The following is a 13674-nucleotide window of genomic DNA, read 5'->3' as shown; positions in this document are numbered from 1 at the left end:
TGTTAACTTCAATATATAGTTAAATAAATAACCTACATTAATATATCAAATAAGCTTGAAAATTTAGTGTAAAATTTAAAACCTAAAGTAAAATATCAAATAATGTTTAAAAAAATTCAATATATATTTTTTAACATAGTTAAAAGGAAAGCATTAAATATAATAATAATAAAACAACCTAAATTGATGAATCGAATTAACTAAAAGGTGTCTGAAAACTATATTCTAACAATATATTTTTAACCTGCGTCGCGCAACACGCGAGAATTCGTCTAGTATATATATATATATATATATATATATATATATATATATATATATATATATATAGTGAGGTAAACATATTGAAAGAGAGGGAAAGAAAAGGAGATGGAGGGAGAGGGAGTGATGGAGAAGAGAAATATAAAGACAGAAAAAGATAGAATGTGATTATAAAGATAAGGAGAGATAAAATATGTGTGTGTGTGTGTGTATATATATATATATATATATATATATATATATATATATATATGGGCTAGGTTATTTTGTTTCTTATATTTATTGTGTGTTAGAATGCACCAATAAGAATTTAGTAAATTAAATAATTATTTAATTAAATAAATATAGATATTAAATGATTTCCATAATTATATGTATATTAAATGATATCCATAATTATAATTCTCTTTTTATGGAAACTAATTAAATCCATCATTAATGTCAGCAATAACATTCTTTCAGAATAAATTCGCATCTAGGTTTTTATATATGAGTTCGTATTTTGTTTCAGGATTCACTCATTTAAAATACAATAAAGTTGAATAGAATATAAAGAACGAGAGTGTATTCTACTAGAATACACTCTCATTCTGCTGGAAGACACTTTCAATCTTCTAGATATGAATTAATTCTGAAAGAATATTATTGTTGACATTAATTAAGAATTTAATTAGTTTCATAAAAATGAATTATAAGTATGGATAGCATTTAATATACATATAATTAATATTAAATTCTTATTGGTGCATTCTAGCACACAATAGATGTGAGAAACATTTGAACCTTCCTCATATATATATATATATATATATATATATATATATATATATATATATATATATAATGAGAGAGAGAAAGAGTAGAGAGAAAGAAGGAGAATAAGTATAGAAGAGTATAAAGAGAAAATGATAAAAGGAATTAGTATAAGAGAGTAGAGAGAAAGAAAGAGAATGAGTATAGAGAGATAGAGAATGAGAGAGAAAGAGAGTGAGTGTAGAAAAAGAGTATGATGAGTTGAGTAATGAGTAAATGCAAAACTTTAATAGGTAAGCGGGTTTCGAGAAACTATACACCAATGAATGGTGTATTTTTTATGCCAGAATTATTATGTGTATCATTGTTAAGAGTTACTCAATAAGTTATTTGTACCTTATTCTTTTGTTGACATGTGTTTTTTGTAGGCAACTTTATTTAAGAAGTAAGGATCGTAGAAGAAAGAGAGTCATAACCGGCTCAGATCATTATATTTTATTTCCGTGAACTGATCATGTTGATAACTACATGTGATAGATTATTAATGTAAGTGTAAACCAATGTGTTTTAGAAATAATAAGTGAAATTTTTTGGGTCTACCTTGTGTTAAAAGGTCAGATGTTACAGTAAAAGACCAAGTGATTGGTGCGAACGATTGACAATCTTCTTCTCTAATAGTGTCGACGTCGATGTGTGGCAAATGCAGAATACGCGAAATTGAGGTTTGTTTGTGTGAAAGGAAACCATTTGGTGCCGATAATCAGATTGAAGGATGACTCCAATGTAAGACATATATTGACTAAGAGAGGCGGTGGGCAGGTAGTTTACCAGGTGAATGTCTCGATCGAAAAATACCCAACTTCAAAATAGGAGAATAACATGTAGCAGTGAAGCTAAGAAGCCGATAAAACCACCCTGGCTTCAAACCACTTAGTATTGAGTCGACTAAATACCAGACACTGTTGGTATTGACTCGGCAATATCAGACACTATTCATAAGCCTATTATAAATTAATAACATGTATAATGTATTCCATATGATATAATAACAACATATTTATTGTAGACAAATATAAAATATATGTTATATTTCGAAACTTAGAAAATTTGTATTTTTCAAATTTTGAATTATAAGAATCTACATTAATTAATGCATGTTTAATTAAAAAAAATATAAAATAAGTAAGAAAAATTATGTAATCTAACCACGATTTAATGTTTATTTGAAATATATAACCTAAAAAATTTGTTTTTAGCAAAATTAACTATTTGGTCTGGAATGAGCATTCCGGAACAAGAAAAAAACAATTTTTTTTTGACAAAAAAATACATTTCAGACTGACATTCCAGATTCTGGACTAAAATTTCGCATTCTAGAACAAAAAAACTTCAAAATTTCAAGAACAAGTCTGAAGTTCGATGAACAATTATGGAATTTCGAGAAGAAAAAAAATCGTTTTTACTTAAATCTAACAACAAGTTAAACAAACATATTAAATGCGAACTATATAATATTAGTGCATAAAATCATACATTTTATTGAAAAATGGTGATATTAAACACTTCGAAATAGACATTTCGGACATAAAATAGGGATATTTCTTAAAAAAAAATGGAAAAATACCAAAAAATAACTCTGAAATTTGAAGATCAAATCCTGAATGGAACATTCGGGAATAAGTGTTCATTTAGACAACCTGAAATAGTCATTTCGGAAGAACTTCGGAATATAAACAGTAGTCTGAAATGAGGCGTTCCGAAAAAATTTAGTTATTTTTTTAAAAACAAAAAGAAATGTATTTTCTTGGAAAATTAAGTAGTCTAACCTTTATAAATGAGGTTTTAAAAAAAAAACCCATTTTTTTGAGTTTTTAAAAGATAACCACTATCTCCGGAATGCGCTCATTTCGAAGTATTGTTCATATTCCGGAGTATTTTTTATTTTTTATTTTAATTTTCAAAGAAATCTTTTTTTTTAATGTCAAATGCTATATTTCAAAATGTTTAATATCAATGTTTTTCAATAAAATATCTAATTTTATATACTAATATCATATATAGTTTACATTACTATGTTTATTAAATTTTTTGTAATATTTAAGTAAAAAATGATTTTTTTTTTCAAAATTCTGGAATTGTTTTTCAGATTTTGTACTTGTTTTTGAAATTCCAGAGTGTTTTTTTTTTTAAATCCGAAATTTTAGCCCGAAATCCGGAATGTTGGTCTTGAATTCGGAATGTCTTTTCAGAATCAATTAAAAAATAGTAAAAATGATTATTTTTACTATTTTTTTTTCGAATACACATTAAAAAGTGGTTAAATTACTTAATTTTTCTATTTTCTTTTGAAAAACTCATTTATATAGGTTAGATTACTTAATTTCCCAATAAATAATTATCTCTAAAAATCAACGAAATAATCAATTGACTAACTATTATCTCCGATAACAACCATTTTTCATAATGATCTCTTTTCATTTTTACTCTTTCCCCCTAATTAATAAGTAAACCAATTTTTATTAATTATAGAAGATATCTCAATAACATTTAAATATTTTGATCATAAAGTATATCATATCTGTTTTTACGTTGTGTTATTATTTGAACCTTCAACCTTTTATTAACATGTAATATATATTTAATAGATTTGGTTACGCCGGTGAATATCTCTATTTTTTCTTGATGTCAAAGTTATCGATTATAATAAACAAATTTTTACATTAAAATTTAAAACGAAAAAACCAAAATTGAAGGAAGTGTACAGTTCTTCGTGTAATCGTTACTCGGAGTGGCAATAGTCAATACCAATATCTTTTTTCGAGGAAAAAGTCGATTCACCGAAAATCAGCGATTTGGGATCCCTTTCGATATTCATAGAAAACTGCTTTTGAGCACTGTTAAACGATCTCCTTGCTTTTCTCAATTGCGACTGTTAAGCTATCGTAATGGGGAAGAATTATAAGGATTCGCTTAAAGCTCTCGAAGCTGATATTCAGCATGCCAATACTCTGTAAGTATCTCTAATCATCTTCGCCTGTATTACATTCGCAAACATGATTTGAAGCTATCTATTAACAGTTCAGACTGTTTTACTTTTATTTCGATCGGTAATTTTTGGAATCGATCAAAGTTTCTGAACACATTAATTTGGAAAATGCCGTTTTGATGTTTAGTTGTTTGCGATATCATTGATTCTATAGAATTACATGAGGAACGACGATGATTTTTGTGATGTTAGGCTTCATCTAAGATCAGTTAAGTAATATTTTTAGGAGAATGATTGATTTACTGAATGAATTCTACCATTGTTATCCAGAGCATTAAATTCCCCTAAGGATGATAATGGAGCATGCCTTCAAATGAGAATCTATTTCAGTCCAGCTGTAGACTTGTTCTCCTATCTTTTCCCATGGGCAGATTGTAAAATCGCAGGAGCCCTTGGTTTGCTTCGTGTTTTTGTTTATCAGGTAACTTTCTCAAGAAATTATCGTGTTTCTATATGGTAGATACTAGATAAGAACATTAGGTTCATTATTTGCTTAATGAAACAGTTATATGCTGATGGAAAAACTTCTATGGATGTTCATGAAAGAAAAGCAAGCATTAGACAATTTTATGGTGAGATTTCTGAAAAATGGTGGGATTCAAAGTTGATTTGGTCTTATAAATCCTATGAGTTTATGTAAACAGGTGTTATATTTCCATCAATAATGCAACTACAAAGTGGGATTATGGATTTGGAAGAGAGGAAAAACAAGGAGATATGCTTGAAGAAATACACACGAAAAGAAGGTTTGGAAAAGGGAAAACTCTCTGACGATGATATCGAAAGAGAATCCGAATGCGGGATTTGCATGGAAACAAAGACCAAAGTCGTGTTGCCTAATTGCACCCATTCACTATGCTTCAAATGCTATCGGGATTGGTAACCTTCATCTCTTTTGTGGGCCCCACTATGCGCTAACAATATTGTTTCTTTTTTACTTGATCCGTTTTAACCGAGAAAGTTAGAGAAATTAGGTTTTTCTGTTAAGTCCTAACTTTTTACAAATTTGTCTGCTAGTATCTTGAAGAAAACCCTAAATATGGAGATAAAGCTAATAGTTTGACTTTTCTTTTTGTTTTCTAGGCATGGGCGATCACGATCATGTCCCTTTTGTAGGGAAACCCTAAAAGGATTGAAGCTAGCCGATCTATGGATATGTGTTGAAGCAAGTGATGCAGTTGATCTAGCTATAATATTAAAAGAGAACTCGAAGAGGTTGTTCATGTATATAGAGAAATTGCCTCTTGTTCCTAATGCATGTTCTACTCTTTAGATAAGTTTACAAAGTTAGTCTTTTAGACGTACATAATTTTACATTTTTCGGTTTAGACCTATAAAAATATATTTTGTGGACACTTTTTGAAAGTACAATGACTAATGGTGGAAGTTAGTGAGCTTAATAGTGATGATGTACTTGGTGATTAAACAAATATGAAAAAGTACATTATTATGTTATTTGAAACAAACCCTAAACCCTAAATAATTTACCAATAGTCTTTACATGAACATTTGCCTTCTTTAAAATGATGGAACCTATACCGATCTCGCAACAAAATCTCTTTATCATAAACCTTTGAAATCATCTTCGCAACGTTATGACAGTCTCCACAAACACGAAGATTCTTCATAACATGAATCGGTTGACTTTTTTTCAAACTAATTAACCCAAAAGCAATTGCTAGCTTCTCACTATGAAGATGTAACGCATGTTCTTGCATATCTTCTTCTTCAACACATTGAATAACTTGAGATCGATTCGCCTCATACCCAATCAACTTCAACTTCTCAAAAATCTCATTAAGCTTTTCATATATCATCTCAGCTTGCGGATGCGTGTTATCTCCTGCAACAAACTCATGAACGCGATTATCCACCTCAATCGAGCTACACCCGCGTTCTTTCTTTAATCCAACATCTTTCATTCTCTTTCTTAACATAGCAACCTTGTCCCATTTTCCAAATTTGGCATAAATATTGGACAAAAGAACATACACACCATGATTCCATGGCTCAAGTTCTATCAAACGACTACTAGCTTCTTCAGCAATTTCCACATTTCCATGGAGTTTACATGCACCTAACAAAGCTCCATAAACAGAAGCCAAAGGAGGCATTGGCATTGACTTTATCAACTCCATAGCTTCATCTAAACAACCCGCACGCCCAAGCATATCCACCATGCAAGCATAGTGTTTCACCCCGGGAACAACCCCATAAACATCCTCCATTTTCTTGAAGAAATCACGCCCTTCTGTAACTAATCCCGTGTGGCTACAACCACATAGTAGATTAGTGAAAGTAACAGAATTAGGGTTCACGTTGTTTTCTTCCATTTTCTTGAATAATTCTATCGCGTCTCTTCCACGTCCATGCATTGCAAAACCTGCAACCATGGCACTCCAGACAAAAACATCTTTACTATCGACTGAATTGAAAACCTCAAGGGCTTTATTTAGATCCCCACATTTAGCATACATGTCGATTAATGAGGTTATGAGATGAGAAGTGAGGTTGAATCCATGTTTCTTGATGTAAACATGAATCCATCCACCCATGTCCATGGCTCCCACTTGAGCACAAGCAGAAAGAGTGCTAACCAGGGTGACACTATCAGGTTTGGCTTTGTTACTCACTTGTAGTTCATTGAAAATAGCCAAAGCTTCTTTTGGGTTGCCACTTTGTTCATAAGATGAGATTAAGGCGTTCCATGCAGCAATATCTTGACTAGGCATGGTGTCAAAATGCTTCCTGGCTGTAATGTAATCGCCTGATTTTGCATACCCAACTAGCATGGTTGTCCATGAGACGATATCTTTCTCAGGCATTTTATCGAACAGTTTCTGGGCGTCTTCTAGGCTTCCGCATTTTGTGTACATATCAAGCAATGCGTTGTTTAGATTCAAGCTTTCTTTGATTCCGTACCTTTGGATATTAGAATGAACCCATTTTCCGGTGTTCAAATCTAACTTCTTTGTTGAAGCAGTCAAGACGCTCATCATTGTTACTTTATCGGGTTTCAAATTCTCACCTTGCATTTCGTGAAACAGCTTCAAAGCTTCATCAGGACGATCACCCTGTGCAAAACCCGTAATCATGGAGTTCCAGGAAACAACATCTCTCACAGGAATATTCTGGAAAACTCTATACGCTGAATCCAGACATTTACAGGAAGAATAAAAATGTATAAGAGAATTGAGTATAAAAACATCCGAACCAAGGGACGTCTTGATAGCCATCCCATGAAGAACTTCTCCTACTCTCATATTCAAAAGCTCGGATGCTGCTTTGATCAGAAAAGGGTATGTGAACTTGTTAGGTAACACTTCATCACATCGGTAGAGCATCCGGATAAAAATCGAGAGGCTTTGGATGGGTACTTGACTGGAAGAGTAAGCGCGAATTAGCGCGTTCCAAGTGTAGATATTTGGCTTGGGAATTTGGTCGAACAGTTTGTGGGCATAATCAACGTCTTGCAAAGGAGAAATGGCAAAGGCGGAGACGAGGATACTGGCTGAAAAGGGGTCGGAGAAAAGACCGTTGCGGAGCATTTGGGCGTGAATCTGTTTGAGTTGTTTCGAATTCGAACATTGATTGACCAGTGAAATTGTTGGGTGGTTCGAAAAGTATCGGTCGTTATTGACAGTTATGGAAGCAGTTGCAGGGGGGAGAGAGACGTGGTGGTGCCGTGGCAGGGAGATTATCGGAAGAGTAGGAGCTGCCATGGAGGCCGCTTGTAAAATTCAGCCCGATTCTTGTTTTAAGTCACTCCGGCGGCAACCTCGGTTTTTTTATTTTGGTACGTTTATTTCGAGTGTAATATAAGACTTGCTAGAGTTAAATTTTTTATGTCGAGTCATAAGATGATAGTCTTTTCATCAAATTATTTATGCATCAACTAATTTATATTCATATTATTCTATTGTTTTATATCAGTTCGATTATTTAATAATTTGTTGAAAATGTATGAAACTCGCCATAATATTGAAAAGCTTAGAACTCAATCTATCTCAATATTAATAATAACTACACTAAAATCACCAACAAAATGAAATAAGATGAATTTCCCATAAAGATCTTCTATTAATAATCAAAATATATACAATACATTTGGGATCCAATGAGTTGTAAATACAATAATACAATACACATAAATGGGATATACAATACAGAAAATACATATACACTAATATGCCCCCCGCAATTTGAGCGGGAGGTCTCGAATGAACGCTCAAATTGGATCGAAAATCGGTGAAGAGGGATGTAGGCAAACCCTTGGTGAAGATGTCAGTGTACTGGAGAGAACATGGGACATGAAGCACACAGATTTGACCTGTGGCAACCTTATCACGCACGAAGTGAATATCCGTCTCAATGTGTTTAGTGCGTTGATGCTGAACTGGATTAGACAATAAGTATACAGCACTAACGTTGTTACAATAGACAATGGTTGATTTGGACAGAGAAGAATGGAGTTCTCGAAGGAGGTTGCGTGGCCAGCATGTCTTGGCTTCCGCATTGGCAACACCCTTTGTATTCCGCCTCTGCACTAGAACGGGAGACAGTTAGCTGACGTTTTGAGGACCAAGACAAGAGGTTGTCGCCAAGTAACATCGGTAACCACTAGTGGAGTGTCCAGTGACTGTAAAGGAGGGATGTAGTTGGAGCCCATAGTCGAGAGTACCATGAACATAGCGAAGAATGCGATTTAAGGCGTTAAAGTGTGGTTCTCTCGGATCGTGCATGAATAAACATATTTTTTTCACAACATAGGATAAGTCTGGACGGGTAAATGTAAGGTACTGAAGTCCACATGCCAGACTGCGATAAAGTGTAGGGTCAGAAACTGGAGAGCCCGTGTGGTCCATTTTAGACCGTGTGTCAGCTGGAGTTTTGCATGGGTTGCAGTTTGACATATTCGCCTTGTCAAGAAGCTCTAGAGGGTATTGTCTTTGAGAAAGAAAGAGACATTTGTCATCTCGAGTAGCAGAAATACCCATAAAATATGATAAATCACCCAGATCCTTCATGGCAAATTCAGATGCCATAAGGGATATGATACACTATAATAGAGTTGTGGATGATGTTGTGAGAATAATGTCATCTACATAGAGAAGTAAATACGTCATATCAGTGCCAAGAACCCAAGTTTTGTTAGTAATAAGAGCATTAAATTCATCCTTCTTGGCAATGGTCCAATTAGGGTCCTGAAGAGCTTGAAAGTGAGATTTAGGTATGGGTGATTCAGTGGTGGTGTGAAGGTTGAGGCGTTGAATGGGTTTGGTTATACCGACACGAGACCGAGCGACCATGGGGTGAGGAGTGGGAGGAACAACATAATGATGATGAGGATGTTGGGAGTCGTGAGGAGAGATGGGGTCGGGTGGAGTGGAGGTGTCGTGTGTGGGAGAACCGAGAGAAGTTGGAAGAGTGAAATTTGTCTCGGTTTGATTAGATGGAGAGGAGTTGGGTTCGTTTGGAACAATGTCTGACATAAGGAGATCACGAGAGATGGGGGAGACATGCCAAGGCTCATCGAGGAAGGTATAGGGTGGTGGATCGTTGGGAGTCATAGAATGAATAGGAAAGATGTTTTCTTTGAATACAACATGGCGAAAGATGATTATTTTGCGATTTTCAAGATCAAGACAATGATAGCCGCGATGGTTAGAAGGGTAACTAAGGAATATACATGGGATGGACCGGGGGGCAAGTTTATGAGGTGTAGGAAGGTAGGGGTAACAAAGACAGCCAAACATACGAAGACGAGTGAAGGTTGGAAGTTTTTGGCACAACTTGGAGAATGGTATGTCATTGTGAATGGCTGAGGAGGGTGTTATGTTGAGAATGTGGGCAACCATGTGAAGAGCTTCCACCCAAAATGTGGGTGGAAGATGACCTTGGAAAAGAAGAGTGCGGATGATGTTGTTTATGGTACAGATCAATCGTTCCGATTTCCCTTTTTGTTGGGATGTACGGGGACAAGAAAAACGAAATATTATGGCATGTTTGTCAAAGAGATTATGCAACTGTTTCTTGTCAAATTCACTTCCATGATCACATTGAAATTGTTGTATGTCGGTTTTAAATTGGTTTTACACATATGCACGAAAATGAAGAAATTTGCTATAGACATCAGATTTGTGTCGTAAGGGATACACCCACAAGAAATGCGAAAAGTGGTCAAGAAAAACTTATGTAATATTTTATGCCACTTATACTAGGGATAGGGGATTCCCACAAATCATAATGAATAATCTCAAAACATTTAGAAACATTGGAGTTGGAATTAGAAAAAGGTAGCTTAATGTGTTTTCCAAGTTGACAAGCAGAACAATTGACATTTGAAGATGTCTTATTACAAGGAAGAAAACGACTAGAAACTAATTTATTGAAAGCATGAGCGTCAAGGTGACCGAGACGTTGATGTCATAATGACGAGCTAGAGGTTGTAAGAGCAACGGATGACTGGAGATCAGAAGTAGCTAGGTATAAGTCTCCAGTGCTGTCACACCTAAGAAGGACCTGATGAATTGCCAAATCCTTCACAGAAAAACCAAAAGGATCAAATTTAATGGAAACTTTATTGTTAGAAGTAAAACGGCGAACAAATATAAGATTTTTAATAATGTTAGGTGTGACAAGAATGTTATGTAGGTGCAAAGGTCGATGGGTGGTATGAAGTTTTGAGTTACCGCTATGGGTAACGAAAATGGAGTGACCATTGCCAACAAGGTGAGAGTTTAATATTGCTATCATTACGAACAGAAAAGAGTCTACCCGAATCAGATGCAAGGTGAGAAGTATCCCTAATATCCATATATCAGTTTTCATCCGTCTCATCATTATTGACATTTATTTGAATGCTTGAGCCAAATCAGTTGGTTGGTCCTGAGACATCGATGGGAACCACTGCCACAGTGGCTTGAGAGTTGAGGTCACTGAAGTGTAGAGAGCTTGAGAAGATGGTCCTGAGTTTGTAGCATGGGATGGTGCATGAGCTGGTGGTGGTCTGAGAAAGCTAGGCTGCTGATGAGGGCCTGTTCTTGTCCTGCGAGTAGGCTGTTGATTAGAGTTACTGGGACTAGGATATGACCAATAATATTTAGGAAATGTCCAAGGAGGAGGTTGCCAAGGCAGCATGTTCGCGAATGGGCCTCCGATAGCAGCAGGGGCTGCTGCTGTGGGCGACGTTGCTGCTGGTCGATGTTGTTGTTGTTTCGTTGTTGCTTATTTGGCCGGCGACCACCACGAGAATATGTGGTGGTTTGAGGTCGGTTGTTGTTGTGACCAACAAGAAGTATAAAGGGTGAGGAGTCGTGATCAGAGGGAGATGATTGAGCTGGGCGAGAGTTCTTGAAGCGTTGCTCTTCAACTAGTAACTTAGAGTGAGTTTGAAGGAATAACGGAGGTGGGTCCCGATGGCGAAGAAGAGTTGCAATGTGCTCGAATTGAGGAGATAGACCATTAAGGAGATGAGCAACAAGGGTCTTTTCTGGAACAAGATTCCCAATGTTAGCCAAGAGATCGGAGATGGTCTTGATTCGTTGACATTACTGAGCAATGGTAAGATCACAAAGAGTGATGTTTCTTAACTCGTTCTCGAGTTCAATGGCACGGGCATCTTTGTTATCTCGTAAGAGATTCTCGAGGCTAATCCAAACCGTGTGAGAGGTGTACTTTTTAGTGAGAATCATATTGAGAAGAGATTGAGTGAGGGTTCCGTACAACCAAGTCTTGACCACACAATCTAGTTTAAACCATTCTTCATCTTTTTCTGATGTAGGTTTAGACTCGCCAGTGAGGAAATCACGTACACCAAATCCACGACAATGGGTTTCAAAAAGTTCCCACCAGGCATCATAATTAAGTTCATTGAGGTCAAGAATGATTGGAACATATGTCTTGATGTTAAGTACTCCATATGGTTTCTAGTTGCTTGTTGGTGTAGATATTTCATCGACCATTGTTGAAACAGAGAAGAAAGGTGTGCCAGCTAGGATTAGAGAAGAAGTAGGAGATGGGATCAAGGAAAGATAGGAGCGTATCGTTCTGATACCATGAAATAAGATGATTTTCCCATAAAGATCTTCTATTTAATTATCATAATATATATAATACATTTGGGCTCCAATGGGCTGTAAGTACAATAATACAATACACATAAATGGACTATACAATACAAAAAATACATATACACTAATACAAAAAAAGGCGGTGGGAAGCACAACAAGTGTAGGACATGGATAGAAGAATGATGACGGTGATTCCAAAAGGACGTCGACTCCAAACTGTCTGGTATCGAAGCTGCAGCTAAACCGCCTAAGCCGACAACTCAATATTGGATACTGTTAATAAGCCGATACCCGATTTAATATGTATAATAATTTATAATTTGAGTTTTAAAAATTTGGCTTAAGAGAATTTATATTTTTTAAAATACGTTGAGATTGAAATATATTGTTTTATATGATTTTTGACATATATCATTTGAAATATAACTAATGCTTCATAGCTTTGTGCATGACATTTTTAAACGTGGCACGTATTCATTATATATATTCATTTTAAACTAATTAAGATCTAACGAAAGCCTTATGAGGTAGATAGAACTTAGAATCCGAATTTGACATATTGAAGTATATATATTTATTGCAAACAACAACTCTTTGAATGGGAGATAGTTTGGTGAAATTTCACGGTTCATTGGAGGAAAAGAACATGTGATGGGTCGGTCGTGAGACGTGGCGCAATAAGAGTGAGCCTGCAAAACACTATTAACACCTAACGCCCCTCTAAATTTCATATGACTGCTTATTACGTCCCTAAGCTACCAACATAGGATACTTATGGTCGGTAAAGAAAATAATTCACAATTCTCATCATTTATAGCGTGAAACTTTGCAAGGTTTGCAATGTAAACAACTTTTTAGTCAGTTAGATTCATAAAATTAAGTTAGAATGTATTACCTAACTTATATCATGATAAAGGCTAGTGTGGATAAAAAGTGTGTCGAGTCGAAACAAGAAAGATACATGAGAATTGGAGTAGATAACATGAAAAAAAATGAACCAACCTATTTGTTATTGCTAGAAAGATTGATGATCTAAAAGAATATCAATCAACATAAACACAAACACCAAAACAAGGACGATAAAAAGCAGTGACGAATCTACAAAGAAAAGTCAGTGGTTGCACTATTAAAAAAACTCATTTTTAAACGACGAATTTATACAAAATTGAAAGTTATCAGGCTTTGTGATGGATTGACAACAAATTTGTGACGGATTTACAACGAATTTGTGATGAATTTTGATGAATTTTTACTAAAATTACATTTGACATTAAAATTTGAAGGGTACCCGTGCTACGATATAAATCCGCCCCCCCAAGTTGATATCTAGTGTGTGTTTGGTATATATATAAACTTGTGTACTAAAATGAAAATAAAAAATTCAAAGGAACTAAAGGGTAAAAATAAGGTCCGATTCCCAACACAACAAGACACGTGTTCGTTACTTTTACTGTGTACAATCCTCATGCTCCACGTACATACTGTTCATGTATAAATATTTCAAATCAACGCCGTCTGATTTGATTTTTGATTTTCGTTTGC

At 35.0% G+C, this 13674-nt stretch overlaps 2 protein-coding genes across 2 annotated transcripts; one reads left to right on the top strand and one right to left on the bottom strand.

Annotated features, from left to right (window-relative positions):
• The first annotated feature begins 3778 nt into the window (after positions 1 to 3778).
• Positions 3779 to 5415, top strand: LOC145113245 (E3 ubiquitin-protein ligase AIRP2-like). Its single transcript, XM_079049356.1, has 5 exons — positions 3779 to 4024; positions 4331 to 4481; positions 4566 to 4632; positions 4705 to 4939; positions 5144 to 5415. The coding sequence occupies exons 1-5, from the start codon at positions 3960 to 3962 to the stop codon at positions 5331 to 5333; spliced, it is 708 nt and encodes a 235-aa protein (XP_078905482.1). The 5' UTR covers positions 3779 to 3959; the 3' UTR covers positions 5334 to 5415.
• A 48-nt stretch (positions 5416 to 5463) lies between these two features.
• On the bottom strand, positions 5464 to 7899 carry OTP81 (Tetratricopeptide repeat (TPR)-like superfamily protein). Its single transcript, XM_079049355.1, has one exon. It carries the CDS (start codon positions 7780 to 7782, stop codon positions 5545 to 5547), a length of 2238 nt encoding a protein of 745 aa, XP_078905481.1. The 5' UTR covers positions 7783 to 7899; the 3' UTR covers positions 5464 to 5544.
• Positions 7900 to 13674: the final 5775 nt, after the last annotated feature.

Source organism: Lactuca virosa, chromosome 5 (assembly GCF_052849685.1).
Source record: "Lactuca virosa cultivar CGN04683 chromosome 5, Lactuca_virosa_CGN04683_v6, whole genome shotgun sequence".
In the NCBI taxonomy this organism is placed as follows: domain Eukaryota; kingdom Viridiplantae; phylum Streptophyta; class Magnoliopsida; order Asterales; family Asteraceae; genus Lactuca; species Lactuca virosa.
Note: the sequence above shows the minus strand (reverse complement) of the source record. Positions and strands in the feature narration are given on the sequence as shown.